The 14,615-nt window shown below is 39.4% G+C and overlaps 1 protein-coding gene across 2 annotated transcripts in view; it reads right to left on the bottom strand.

Annotated features, from left to right (window-relative positions):
* Nucleotides 1-14,615, bottom strand: part of lamb2 (laminin, beta 2 (laminin S)) — a 61,715-nt gene that overhangs the window by 32,448 nt on the left and 14,652 nt on the right. For both annotated transcript variants that reach the window (XM_044350884.1, XM_044350885.1), the window contains exons 3-7: nt 7,888-8,057; nt 7,574-7,709; nt 3,081-3,154; nt 2,779-2,967; nt 1,304-1,367 (exon numbers count right to left, since the gene is read on the bottom strand). In XM_044350884.1, the coding sequence (XP_044206819.1) occupies nt 1,304-1,367; nt 2,779-2,967; nt 3,081-3,154; nt 7,574-7,709; nt 7,888-8,057 (633 nt within the window). The remainder of the gene's footprint in view (nt 1-1,303; nt 1,368-2,778; nt 2,968-3,080; nt 3,155-7,573; nt 7,710-7,887; nt 8,058-14,615) is intronic.

Here is a 14,615-nt window from a genome sequence, read left to right as displayed (position 1 = left end):
ATATCCACAACTGTGAAATTTTTTGCACAAAAACCTTTTGTAATATAACACAATTATATTACAAATGCCAATTTCAAGGCATTTTCCAATTCAATTTTATAATTTAAGACATCTTTGATAACATCATTAAAAATGAATATTCGGACGTCAAATTTCAACATTGGGAAATCCTCTATCTTGCAGAGAGTTAGATGAGAAGAGCAGTATGGATCTTCTCATCTGACTCTGGGCAAGTAAGCACATTTCCCAAAACGTCGAACTATTCCTTCAATAAAGCGAGCGAGAGAGAGACAGACAGCGCAGCGGTGGTAAGGAAAGCGAGGAAAGCGAGCGAAGGAAAGCGAGCGGTAGTGAGCACAAAACTTCTGAATAAGAGAAATAAAACGTTATATTCTGATTATTTCACGGCAGTCACGTTTTAAAGCATAAATAAATACCCATCAAACAGTCAACAGATGATTTACTGTGGACACAGACGCTCTTAGTTTCAGTTTTCATTTTCCTCCTCTGCATTTCTCCTTTTCATTCATCGCGTCATTTGACGCGCGTCAATTATCGCTTTCAGTGAGCTTGAGCCTTTATGGCCAGTACATTTTAAGAGTGATGCACATACAAAGAACACATGAATAGGCGACCCAAGAAAACTACTTAGGATGTTGATTCAGTGTCTTGACAACAGTAAGATAATGACTATGGATTGTTCAGCTGTGAGGGGGTCAGGGGTTTTCATGTGAGTCAGTTATAGTGAGATATTCAAAAACAGAACAAGACAACCTCTGCTGCTGCATTGCAAATCAAGTTCGGGTTTCTGGGAAAAGCTCTCATGTCCTGCCAGTCTAAACATGAGAGCCAGGACAGCGAGGTTGTGTGGGAGAGAAACAGCTGCTTTTCACATCTCTTCATGTCTTCCACACAGCAGGGCCATGTTTCACACCCCAGGGAGAGAGGCTGTTACAGTCCGTAAAGTGTCACAGCTGGATAAAAAGAGCTAATTGTGCCCACTAGAAGCTGATTTATGCTGACAAATGTGAACACAGGGTCATGAGTATTGTAAGTATTAGTCTTTCATGATATATTTGTAATTTTTACAACAGGCCCTCGATCTCAACATGCTGTACACCTCTTAAGCTTTTATACATTTTATAAATTTCATATAGGCAGAAATGATTCAGTAATAAAAAAGAAAATCATTCATCCCACCTAAAAAAGGTATTATGTTTGTGCATCATGACCTTAGCATTTTGCATCACCCTGCAGTGTTATACACCATCAGTCTGCTGTTAAAAACACAAGCGTCACCTACTCTGGATGTTTGGGCTGTATGGATCCTCAATCCAGATGGCTGGATCCAACACTCGATAGATGACCTAGGCCAGGACATACATATTATACACACTCATTACATATTTGAACTATCAGAGTTGTGAAATAATAATGACATAAATAGCAACATATGAGACAGGCTGTGCACCACAGATTTTGGTATGTGTGTAAAATTTTGTTTGTGCTTTCTCTTATTATTTGAAAGCTTCTTTGTCCTTTCTGTTGGTATAGTGGAACTTGCCAGTGTCCTTTTGCCACACATTGTTTTCAAATGCAGAATCTATTAATTCAATTTGTTAGGAAAAGGAATGACTGACAATGCAATGCTACAATACTACTCCTGTCAGTACGCCTGACCAAGGCACTGGCAAAAGAACTGGAGTTGGTCCCAGGCGCTGCACTGCAGCAATTGCAATCATTGTTTCGGCCTTATACCAAGCCAAAATATGTGAGTAGAATGCCACATTTGAACACACTTCAAGGCAGCGTCTAGAGAAAAATGTGTTGCTTAACGTTACACAAAGAAGATGTGCTCTTACCATCAGTCAGCTGAAGAAGAGAAGGGAGCACATATTTAGCACATACCACACACGCACACACACACACACACATACCAACACACAGTACATCTGGCTACAGTAGCTGGTTTAATAAAAAAAATGTGCAATGCTTCCTTCGTTTGTAACCGGACTGAGACCACCTCTTCAACAAGGTATCGGTCCAGTTGTTTTGGTCCACACCTGAGTGTGACTGCTGTGTTCACACCTGCCCAAACAAACTGAACCAGGGGGAGTAAACTCTCCATGGTTCGATTCAAAAACACACTTGATCTTTAAAGGAATGGTTTCACATTTTAGGAAATTAGCTTTTTTGCTTTCTTGCCTAGACTTAGACAAGAAGATCGATACCACTCTCATGTCTTTATGCCAAAAATGAAGCCAGGGCCAGCAGGCAATTAGCTTAGCTTAGCATAAAGACTTGAAAACAGGGGAACCAGCTAACCTGGCACTGTCCAACATCTCTACATTTTACTAAGCAACTTGTTATATCTCATTATATTAATCCATCACAAACAGAACTATAAAATTGGCAGATTTTTTAAAAAATTGGACAGAGCCAGGCTAGCCCCCTGCTTCCAGTCTTAATGCTAAAATAGGCTAATCAACTGAGAGTGGTGAGACATGAGATTGGTTTTGATCCTGTCATCTAGCTCTTGGGAAGTAAGCAAATAAGCATATTTCTTAAAATGTGGAACTATTCCTTAGGCTTTGCTGCAAGTATATTTGTGGCCACAGCCATCAATGTGGGAAAGAAACCACCATATTTTCACAGTAAAAAACATGCATTAATGTGGCAAGATATTTGTATTCAGCAAAATAGAATACATTTATATGTTTATCTTATGCAAATAATTTGAACTGTCATTTTACGTTATTCCTTTAATCAATCACTCACCTCTCCTTCTGTGGATGGCTCAATGTCAGAATAGCGTGACTCACAGATGACATCATTAATGTTACGCAAAGGACCCTGAGATACTCCGGGAAAGGCAGCAGCACAGTCATGGGAAAAGTAGCGGTATATCTGCCAGGTACGACCAAAATCTGCTGACCGTTCAATCAACATGGCTGCCGGACGGAATGTCTGCAAAAGAATGTTGTGGATAAAAATTGTGCACCGTATTTGTTGCAATATTCATTTTACCAGCAACTAGTCGATGCAGGTCAATAAGCTGACAACAAGAGCTTTTGCCCTACCTTGAAGGTCATAATCAGGTGAGTGAAATGAAACTCTGCTTCCAGATCCAGCTGGATAAAGACATTCGACTTTCCTGGGTGAGAGACAAACAGAGAGAGTGCCATGTTGTTAAGTTGTTAGTTTAAGTGTTAAGTTAAGTTTATACAATGCTAACATTTTCTTTTACAGATAATTATTGTCAGTTAGATTGTATTAATAATTCATAAACCACTTCCACTTCTTTTCCATCTATATCATCAATTTATGACAGATGGATGACAGAGAATAATGGCTAGCAGCGGTAAGTGAAGTAGCAACCGTGCTTTTGGCATGGGGAATGGCATCTTGACAGGAAAAGGCATTCAGTCTTGGCAGGAGAAAATGTAGAGAGCATGTCGGAAAAGCCCACACACTTCCTGAGTTGTAGAGCAACGACTAGTCTGAAGGGCCACTTCACTCCAAGGACTACTTTCACTCTTGTTCTCTGTGTTTGGTATTATACTGCATGTACAAAGCCAAGAGGACTTTCCCATTCCAGCATATAAAAGCTGCACCACATGAACACCACAACCAAACAACTTTCACACTGGTGATTTGCAGACAAACCACAACACAGCTTCCTCATACATACAGTTCATGTCAAAGCAAAACAGATTAATGGAAAAATTTTCAGTTGCATGTTTTGCAAAAACACATGTGCTGACACACATCAGGGAAATCACCTTTTTAACATTTATGACTTGCATGTAATGACAGCATAGATGTGTGTGATACACACTACTTTCCTGAGGCTTATAGTACAAGAGTTTGAGAGCATTAGCATGCAAAGGAGACATATGCATCGTATTCCAGCAATCTACCTATTAAAGCTGCACAAACCAATATTTTTATATAAACAATGGCTCAAATGACTGTATTACTCAAATGTGTAATGTGAAAGGTGTCGCCTGTAGTATTGAACCCACTCTGTGGAGCTTTTTGTTGAGTTTTGCCCTGATGTGGCCAAAATAAGTGGTTAGTGCTGCTTTAAGCTGTTGAACATAGACATGAAAATCATCTGTCTGCTCCAGATGTTATCTCAGATGGTCCACACTTTAGGATATCACTTTTTATTTAAGATGAGTTTTTGATGTTTATGTGACAGGTAAAAGCACACAGAGATAGGAAACATGGGTAGAGAGAGGGGTATGACATACAACAAAGGTCCGCAGCTGGAATGAGTCTTGGCCAGTAGACTACTGGGGTGTGCCCAGATACCACTTTCTAATAAGGAAAGGGTTTATAACCTGTATTCAATGGCTTCATTAAAGCATTAGCTGCTACAGTAGGTACTGCCTTCCTTGTTTCTGTACTGAAAAAAAAAACAAAAAATGTTGTAGCAGGTGAATAAAATTGTTCAAAAAATAAACCAGCTACATAAGCTAGGTTAGCCTATCATGTTAACAGGGAGCCTACTAATACCTAAATAAGGGATTTTTACACAATAGTCTTGGGCCTTATTAGTCCAGGGCTAGCAACACCATTAACCCTTGTCTTTCACATTTATAACTAGTATTTATTACAAGGTGCTTAAGACCAAAGTTTTAATGATGGGCTAGCATTGAGCCCAAGTGCCTTGATAAACACATACTGTTTGTAGCTGCCAAACTAGAATAACAAATACATAATCATAATCAACCATAAATTAACAGTTAACAATAACAGCAAGGAAAAAGAAAAGAAAGAGGAGGAAGGGTGTGACACAGATAGAGCTGAGGGAAAAAGGTGGAGATAGAAAGAGAGAGAGAGAGAAAGACATAGTAAAGAAGGAGTGAGAGGACAATTTAAAGTGTCAATTTTGAGTGTTGCTAACAAAGCATTTGTTGGGAAAGTCATAAATAATGACTTTCAATGGAAAGACACAAACACACACACACACAACCAATACATGCAGAACACACCTGTTTCACTATTTAGCCAACAGTCACTCACAGTGCCTTATAATGTCTGCATGTATGCATGCAATCCCGGGAAATGACCTTTCTGATTAATGAGTGCACACAATCAAACCACTGTAATCCATATCAAATAGGCCTACTGTGCACGCCATGGAAAAGCAGTAGAAACCAGAAGTAAAAATAACCGCTATACTTCCTGTCCCCTTTCTTCATTTGTTTCTCTCTGTTCTATTCAGGGTCTGGTAGTGCTGCACAGTGCTGTCATCAATAACACTCTATTACAGTAAATAGTTCACAAACAGCTGAAAATGAGCCTTGTGTCCAGCTGGCTCTTCCGCAGAGACATGAGCTTCACAGCCAGTCACTGTGATGAAGATTTATGCGTGAGTGAAAATATATCAGTTAAACTTTCTTCCCTCACCCTGTCCTTATTACTGTCTCTCACTCAGTCTTTATTATTCCCTCAACTTTCACTTTTATCTTTCCAACAGAGGTTTTACTTTTCTCCATCCCCTTTCATCCCCCCTTTCTCTCCCTCTGTTGAGATGCCAGAGCAGGGCCTACTCTGTTATTAAGCCCATCTGCTGCTGGTCAGAGGATGTTGTCCACAGTGTGTGTGTGTTTGTGTGCGTGTGCAAACTTAATACTGCTTAAGTTCTCAGGAGCTAACAGTTGCATACTGCCTGTGGTTTCAATAAACTTTTAGTATCTTGTTCTTTTTCCAAGTTTTGTCCCTCTTTCCAATAACATTATTTCTGCTTCAAGATACCCTCTCCCCCATCTCTTTATACCCTTTCATTTTCTTCTCTCTATCTCTCCATCACCCCATTCCTCTCTCAAATATCAATAGCTCTAACTATATTCCAGCATCTACACTTCAGTATAAGTAGAGACCATATTACTATTGTCATATACCCAACTTTGGAAGGGTACATGGCTGTATTATGAGCAGTTTCTTGCGTGTTAATGCTTTTAGAAGTATTTCGCAATGGCCTCAGGAGCTTTAGTTAATGGTTCAGTACAAAATGGTAGAAATGAAAATGAAAGCTGAGATCAAACGGTACTAGTGACACATTTAGGCTGCTGAGAAAATCAAGTTCTACCTATCTCAAACACAAATATGAAAGTATATAGGGCTTTTTCATACACCTAGTAATTTTGACATTTTCAGAAATCTCATCATTAACCAGTCAGGGGGTTCAGATGTAAAATAAGGCATGGTTATTTACTGTATGATTACAGAATAGATTTCTATTAATTCTCTTTCGCAACAAAAATGTAATGAAGAGTTAAGTTTAATAAAAAGCAAAATATAATTATTTTCATACAAACAAATGCAGTTCAATTCATACTTTGAACCACATCCAAGAGATGTGACATTTTCACTGCAGGAAAAACTGATTCTGTCATATAAAATGAATGAACTTTCATATGACAGCAATGCTCACTGCAGAGTTCTGAAATAAATGAATGCATACCTGACTGGTTAGTCCATATTCTTTTTTCCTCTTACACTCACATGTATGGGTACTCTATTTAGGGTTAGGGTAAATGTTTAAAAGGTGTAACAAATGGCTTTATGAATGTTAATACTAATGCTTTATAGATCTATGACAAAATATTAGGGCCAATGTTCGGAAAAAAATCATAATAAGTCATGATATTTTGTAAAAAAAATAAATAAATTGTAATATTACAAGAATAAAAAATTTCAGGACTAACATCTTTACATTTCAAGAATAAAGTTGAACATTTACAAGAAAGATACTATATAGTTATTACTACTCTGTCGTAGTGAGCAGATGAGAGCAGTCTGACAGCTTTCATGAGATAAATGAGTATCATATCTTATTATCAAAGAAAATTATATCAGTTACATGATGTATGAGTTAAGAAGCAGACATGTTTTGAAGCAGTGACTGGAGTACAGCAGGGACCTGGTTTTCGCTGTTATGGCATCAGAAAGTGATTAAATATCATCAGAGTTCATGCAAACGATATGAAGGGCAGCAGGAATCTACCTGTTGTATAGTCTGCTGTGCATCATATAATTTAGACCAAGGTGGGGAAGTTAACAAGACATATATTTGCCAAATCAACCACTAGTCCTCATGCTTGAAGCAGTTTGAAAACACTTCTGATAAGGCATAAATCACACCTTTGTGTATATTATGAGTTTTTTCTATGACCTAATTCTCAAAATTTCAGCTCTCAATAGTCCATGGTGGGAGATCAGCAATGAGTTATTAAATATAATTTTTGGTGTGCAAGGTTGTGGTGAATCTTGCGTTTATCCTCCTCCAACATGACACTTCATTTGTCTTTTGAGCTTACCCTTACACAACTGCACTTATCATGGTTGGTTTATTACTGTACTAATCTATGAAGTATATTAACCATTCATAAAGCCATTAGAATACATTATAAAGTGTTCAGAAATAGTACCTTATTAGAAAGTGGTACCGAATATTGTTTATTGTCAGAACTCACTTTTAGAACTAATTTGCATTAGTTTGTTGTCTAAACAAGGACATTGAATAAAATGTGCACCACAAGTGACCACAGAGTCTTCTCACCATTCTCGGACTGCCACCAGGACTTCTTGCGGTGAGGTTTGAAGGTGGTGATTACATTCTCTATCCGGTGATTGATGGTGTTGTAGACGGGGTCATATGGCCGCCTGGAGTCACAGTCGAAACATTTCTTCTCATCCTGCAGCAGAACAGAAAGAGGTTGGGGTTACATGGTCATAGGTGAAAGACTTCAGGGGTCAATGAGATAGAATGTGGAGAAAGGACAGGGATGGGCAAACACATCATGTTTTACTCTCAGATATGTTTTCAAACGCAGTCACACACACACAAACACACACACACACACACACACTGACCTGCAGATGGCTGACAATGCAGTAGGGCTCTTTCCTCCTCATCCCACATGTGGACGAGGCCTTCAGGTTCTTCTCTCGTCCAACCAGCAAGTCCCCTGTTGCCGGGTAACAGCTGCCATGGGCACAGCCGTGGCTGTGGTCAGGCTCCTGGCCAACTGCAGCAGCCAGGACTGGAGGGGGGGGGGGGGCAGGAAATGAATAAAAATGAACAGGAAACAGCAGTGCAGAGTGGCATCACTCTTTAATAGAACACCCATTCATGAGCTTGTGTTGCCAAATAAAGCTGACCTGAAATTAATACCCTTCTTTCTGAAAAGAGACAACATCAAAAGCTCTTATCACTTCTTGAGGAAGAAAGGCAACAAGATGAGAAAAAGAACCGCAAGAAAGTCAAGAGCTAAATTTGTGGGTCTTTATGGAACTATTAGCCAGAACAAGACACTGATGTGAGACCAGTGTGTCTTATGTCTGATTTATATTGTTACAGTGGTGAATCTAAGCTATATGTGTGTCTTGTTCTGACTTATGGGATTGAAATTGAACATTTAATAATTTTTCCACAAAATCCTATTTTATCAGGGCCCTAAACACCTTAGAATCACATTATCTAATGATATAGCTACTCTGGATGGCATTACCCTGGCCTCCAGCACCACCATAAGGAATCTGGGAGTTATCTTTGATCAGGATATGTCCTTTAACTCCCACATAAATCAAGGACTGCCTTTTTTCACTTACGTAATATCGTAAAAATCAGACACATCCTGTCCCAAAAAGATGCAGAAAAACTAGTCCACCCATTTGTTACTTCTAGGCTGGATTATTGCAATTCCTTGTTATCAGGCTGCCCTAACAAGTCTCTAAAGACTCTCCAGCTGGTCCAGAATGCAGCTGCACATGTACTGACTAAAACCAGAAAAAGAGATAACATTTCTCCCATGTTAGCTTCGCTACATTGGCTTCCTGTAAAATCTAGAATAGAATTTGAAATCCTTCTCCTAACTAAATCCTTCTTCTAACAAAGCCCTTAATGGTCAGGCACCATCATATCTTGAAGAGCTTATAGTACTGTATTATCCCACTAGAACACTGCACTCCCAGAATGCAGGCTTACTGGTGGTTCCTTCAGTCTTTAAAAGTAGAATGGGAGGCAGAGCCTTCAGCTATCAGGCTCCTCTCCTGTGGAACCATCTTCCAGATTCGGTCCGGGGTGCAGACACCCTCTCTATGTTTAAGAGTAGGCTTAAAATGTTCCTTTTTGATAAAGCTTATAGTTAGGGCCGACCAGGCTCGCCTTGGATCAGCCCTTAGTTATGCTGCTATAGGCCTAGACTGCTTGGGGACTTCCCATGATGCACTGAGCTCCTCTCTCCTCCTCCTCTCCATCTGTATGCATTCATGTAACATCAATGCATGTCACTAACTTTGCTTCTTCCCCAGAGTTTTTTTTTTGTGCTTTCTCATCTCGCAGGAAACCCTGGGTTCTGGGCCGAGCCTTCATGGTCCTTCACAGTCCTGTTGGCATCCTTCCCTGGCTGCTGCTGTGTTGTTGTTGTTGTTATGATTGTTGTTATTCTGCCCCCCCCCCTTTCCCTCTTTCTTCCTCTCTCTCAACCCAACCGGTCAAAGCAGATGGCCACCCACCAAGAGCCGGGTTCTGCTTGAGGTTTCTACCCGTTAATGGGGAGTTTTTCTTTACTGCTGTCGCCAAGTGCTTGCTCATGGGGGAATTGTTGGGTCTCTGTAAATTAAAGAGTACGGTCTTGACCTCCTCTATGTGAAAAGTGCCTTGAGATGACTTTTGTTGTGATTTGGCGCTATATAAATAAAAATTGATTGATTGATTGATTGAGATTTGGTAATGGTTTATTTCAACCAAATATTCATTTTTACATTTTGATCTCCCTCTTGCCTCTCAAAAAATAAAGGAGGATCAACCTCCTCTGCCTCTATGGACCAGCCTCCACTGCTATGGAGGAGGTTGATCCTCCTATTTTCTGAGCTGGACAAAGGCAACCCGCAACGACAGCTACTGCTTGATCAGGAGCTGACTCAATGTTGAGACAACATCCAGTGGGAGGGGGATTATCTCAAGGCAACCCTGCAGGTTAACAGGCTCTGCTGTCTGCAGGGGACCCAAAGAGCTGACCTGACAAGGGGCCCCAGCTACAGGCTAAATCTGGAAACTAACCAATGCAGGTCATCCAGAGGTCAACTGAGAGCAGCAATGATTGGAAGGGTAAGATCTTGAAAATTAATCTTTCAGGTGGAGATGCAGCATGAAAATCTCATCAAAAAATGTTTGTTTTTACAGATTTGGTAGAAATGTTGAACCATTGAGTGGAGAGATATTGTGTCTGTCTGTGATACAGCACTGTAGTCTTGGTGTGACTGAATAACCGTGCTATGTGTGGGAGTTAAAATAAACCTTATGAACATTCATGACAAGCGGCAGCAGCCGTCACACATTCCAGCGGACATCTTGATGGGAATTTCTCCTCCTACATGCCTCTGAGACCTGTAGTCTGTGTGTGTGTGTGTTGCTATGAGGAAATTGGTATGAGGGGAGTAGAAACCCAGAGATCTGGCTGTCAATCTATTCTCTATTCACAACAGGTGTTTCTAGTCCTCCCCCCATTATGTGTACATGTAACAGTTAAAGCTTTACAAAACACTCCGACATTGTGGATCAAATTTAACAAATTTATGAAAGACAGTCATATTCACAAAGACAAAAGGATGAATACTTAGTATTTTACTGCATCAGTCTGCTTTATATTAATGCAGTTGTACACATTCACACCTGGGAGCCACACAGTACAAAACACACAGCTTCATTTGAGCATCTGCCTTGTTAAAGGGAACTTGGCTGTAGCAGCTAGTGACACTGTACTTCTTATGATACAATATTTGTACAAGTACATCAATTTTATTTTATATAAAAATAATTATCATACAAAAAATTATTTTATTTGAACAAACAAAAATCAATACTTTTATTTGCGTGTTTGTCATGATAAACATACATGCACAATAATTACATCTCACACTCAGTTTTACTCATATACTCTCTCTGATCTGTGTTCTGTGCACTCTCAAGTTTGCCTACAAACGAATGTTTGTTTGTTATGAATGTTAAATATACGAAATTCAGCCTGTGTGGAATCTAGGTACATTTACTCAAGTATTGTACTTAAGTACAATTTTAAGGTACCTGTACTTGTCAGAGTCTGCTCTCCCCCTCACCTGTTGCTGTGGGAATTATCCAATCATTCAGTCTCACTCTCTGCTCTGCCACACCCCTCATTAGTTCAACCACCTTCACCTGGTGCTCCCACCTGCTCATCATCTGCAATCAAGCCTGTATATAAGCTGCCTCGGCCCACTCCCTTCTTGTCAGATTGTCTACGCTACTATGCTCAGTCATCTTGCTTTCTTCACTGGCCTGCCTTCCTGGTTTCTGATCAGCTTGTCTTCGACCATCGCTCCTCGTCTCTGCCCCGGTAAACCCACCAGCCTTCTGTCCCTGACTCTGAGTTCTGCCTGCCTGTTCCCTGGTCTTTGTCTGCTGTGGGAGTGGAAGATCGGGGTTCAATTTCCAGTGGAGTCATACTCCTTAGAACTGTGTTTCTCCGACCGTGCTTATATTGCCTTGACATCGTGTGAAATAAAGACTACTAAGTTTATACCAGTGTCATTTGTGCTGCTATTGGGTCCATCCTGTACCCGTTACAGTACTTTGCTTGAGTATTTTCAGATTATGCTACTTTTTACTTCCAGTCCACTAAATTTCAGAGGGAAATATTGTACTTTCTACCCCACTACATTTACATTGACATTACATGACATTTCGGTACTAGTTACGTTTCAGATTAAAATTTTACATAAAATAATATAATAAGATTAATTGTTAAAGATTAAACCAGTGGTTCCCAAACTTTTTGGCTTGTGGCAAAAAATCAGTGTGTAGTTGTGTCTCCTGTCTAAAACCGGTGTGTAGTTGTGTCTCCTTGTCATGTTTCAAATGTCTCTTAGCAGTTCCACCAAAGAGACATTTCCTTTCTAAATTTCTCCTCACATTTTTAAAGGTAAACCTCTTGAAAATATTTCACAAAAAAACAAAGATTAAAGGACATTCTGAACAATTAATAAAAATATATGTAGCAGAACTATGTTTTTCTTCTTTCCCCAAACCCAATCTATCATCTCAAGACCCCTAAGATTTATGTTGTGGCCCTTACAAAGCAGTTTAAACTAGCTCCACCTCAAGCAAGTAAAACAATTAAATACTGCTTATGCATTGACTCATCAGTATTAATGTACAGTAGCAGTCAAATATTTGGACACACCTTCCATTCACTTAAATGAGAAAGTGTGTCCAAACTTTTGACTGCTACTGTACTTTGTTTACATGTATTTAATATATCAATCACAGCACGATTTTCTGCAAAAACGAGTATTTTTACTTTAGTACTTTAAGTAAATTTAGCTGCTAGTACTTCTCTACTTTTACTTCAGTAGGATTTTAAATGCATGACTTTTACTTGTAATTAAGTATTTTCACACTGTGGTATTGATACTTTTACTAAAGTAACAGGTCTGAATACTTCCTCCACCACTGAAATTATGTTTTCAAGTTAGTTTGTTCTTAATTAGCTTGCACACTGGCTATCTTGATAGCTGGCTACTTCTACTAGATAATCAGTAGCTAACTAAGCTAGATGGTTAATTTAATTGCTGCTGAGTTAAAAAATGTATGGGCATAGTTAAAGTATTTTTAAGAAACTACATTAATGATTATAATTGTATAATGGCCTTTACTGTGTAGCTGGCAATTATCAAGCAAGCCAACTAGCTTAGCTAGCTTCTGCTTATCTGGCAGAAGTTAGCTTACAGACTAATTTACAAACTGAATTTAGCAGAGTGAGCATGAAGGCAAGAGTTAGAGAGTGAGTGAGAAAGATTATTGTGCACTTATGTTGATGATAGCAACACACAAATGCATTTATTGAGCACTAAATATATTTTTGTTTGTTCATTATTTGTGAGATAATAATTCATCCACAAAATATAATTTTTGTGCTAAAAAAATGTAAAACAATTTTCTGGGCTCAAAATATACCATGTCACACCCTCAGGATTCCCTCATGCACAATTTCTGAGAGAGTTTGGGATCAGCAACCTTTTATTTTATGACTCTATGGGCAATGCTACCAACCATCACGGCTGACAGTCCTTTGGATCTGTTTTTATTTTGTTCATCAACACACTGCCTTATATAACTTTCAAATGATTGCTGAAATACCTAAATTACAGCTCTTCTCAGTAATCTTTAGCACCTGCAAGCTTTTTGAAATCTAGATTAGGACTCCAACCCTTGAAAATAATTTGACATTGTAACACAGCACATCTTATTTCCCTGGCTAACACAATATGAGCAACATGACACATTCAGTCAGTTCAACCACTGCTACAGTGCTATTATTCCTTGAATCAAAAAGAGGCACTGAACAGAATTAATAGCTAAAGAGCTATTATTAGCTACTTCAGCTAGCTACTTGTCCCTCACCTGTAGACTCTCTCAACTGTATTAATAGATTGTAACTGACCAAATCTTAACATTTGTGAGCCTGCCATGGTGTCCTTCTTCTCCATAATTGGGTGTCTCTGCTGTCTACAGACTGTATAGTAGTGAGATTTAAGAATTTTTTAATGCTGGCAGGCATGAAGGGAGACTGGTGCAGTACCTGCCAGTGCCTGGATGCTCTCTCCAGGTCCAAATTCACTGATTAAGGTAGACAGAGATGGTGCATTATCACAGCTTGACACTACTATGAGGCTTGCTGTAGATAGGGAGCTTGCTGGGAACAGTGCAGAGGAGGATTTCACATGGACACACACACGCACAATCTTGACACACACTCTAGAGGAAACCTGTGTTTGCCTGGCATCTGGACAGGTCTCATGTTGGTGCCAGCCAAGTGAGCAACAAGGAGATATGAGGTTAAAAAACACACCTACAGTATAGAGGCAATTACTGTATATATGCGCACTAAACATATGTGTGCTTCTACATGTAGTCATGCTCATTCACACTTACAGAATTAAATCTCAGGATTGCTTTGGTACATAGAGCATGTAACTGACACTCAAATCCAACAATCTTGTACACATGCTGTAATTTTCAAGTGAATGTAAGCATCATGCATGTGCTTGTTGACTATATTACAGGATTTGTTCAGGTATAAGCTAACAACCTGAGGTGCTTCACATTTATCATTATCACCGAAGACGGCAGCTGACATAATGCCTGCGAGGTTGTATCCTTATTATAGAGAGAGGAGGAGTGTGAAAAAACACAAATAGAGCAGATCAGATGGGTGATTTGATGGGTGAGAGAAAAAAGAAGAGTGTGAAAGAGAGACACAGTGCAGAGCCTTTGTAAAGACAGTGAGGAGAACCATCCAGGCACAACTTGATATCTATCCTGGAAACTATTGGCACACACTCAAAGGTCTGTGTGTGAGAAAGACCAGGGAGGGTGGAGGAGTGAAGCAGACGTCTGATGTGTTGTATAATCACTAGGTTTCTTGTTTTCTTTTATCTCTGTGTGTTTGTCTGTGCAGGCTTCACACCTCTGCTCACAACATGAGCTGAGCTGACATCACTGCTGAAGACAAGACTCAACCATTGAAAAGAATAATGAAATTTAAAGTACTTATCATTAC

This window comes from Thunnus albacares, chromosome 5, assembly GCF_914725855.1.
Source record: "Thunnus albacares chromosome 5, fThuAlb1.1, whole genome shotgun sequence".
NCBI lineage: Eukaryota > Metazoa > Chordata > Actinopteri > Scombriformes > Scombridae > Thunnus > Thunnus albacares.
The sequence above is the reverse complement of the archived record's forward strand: the minus strand, read 5'-3'. Positions and strand labels throughout refer to the sequence as shown.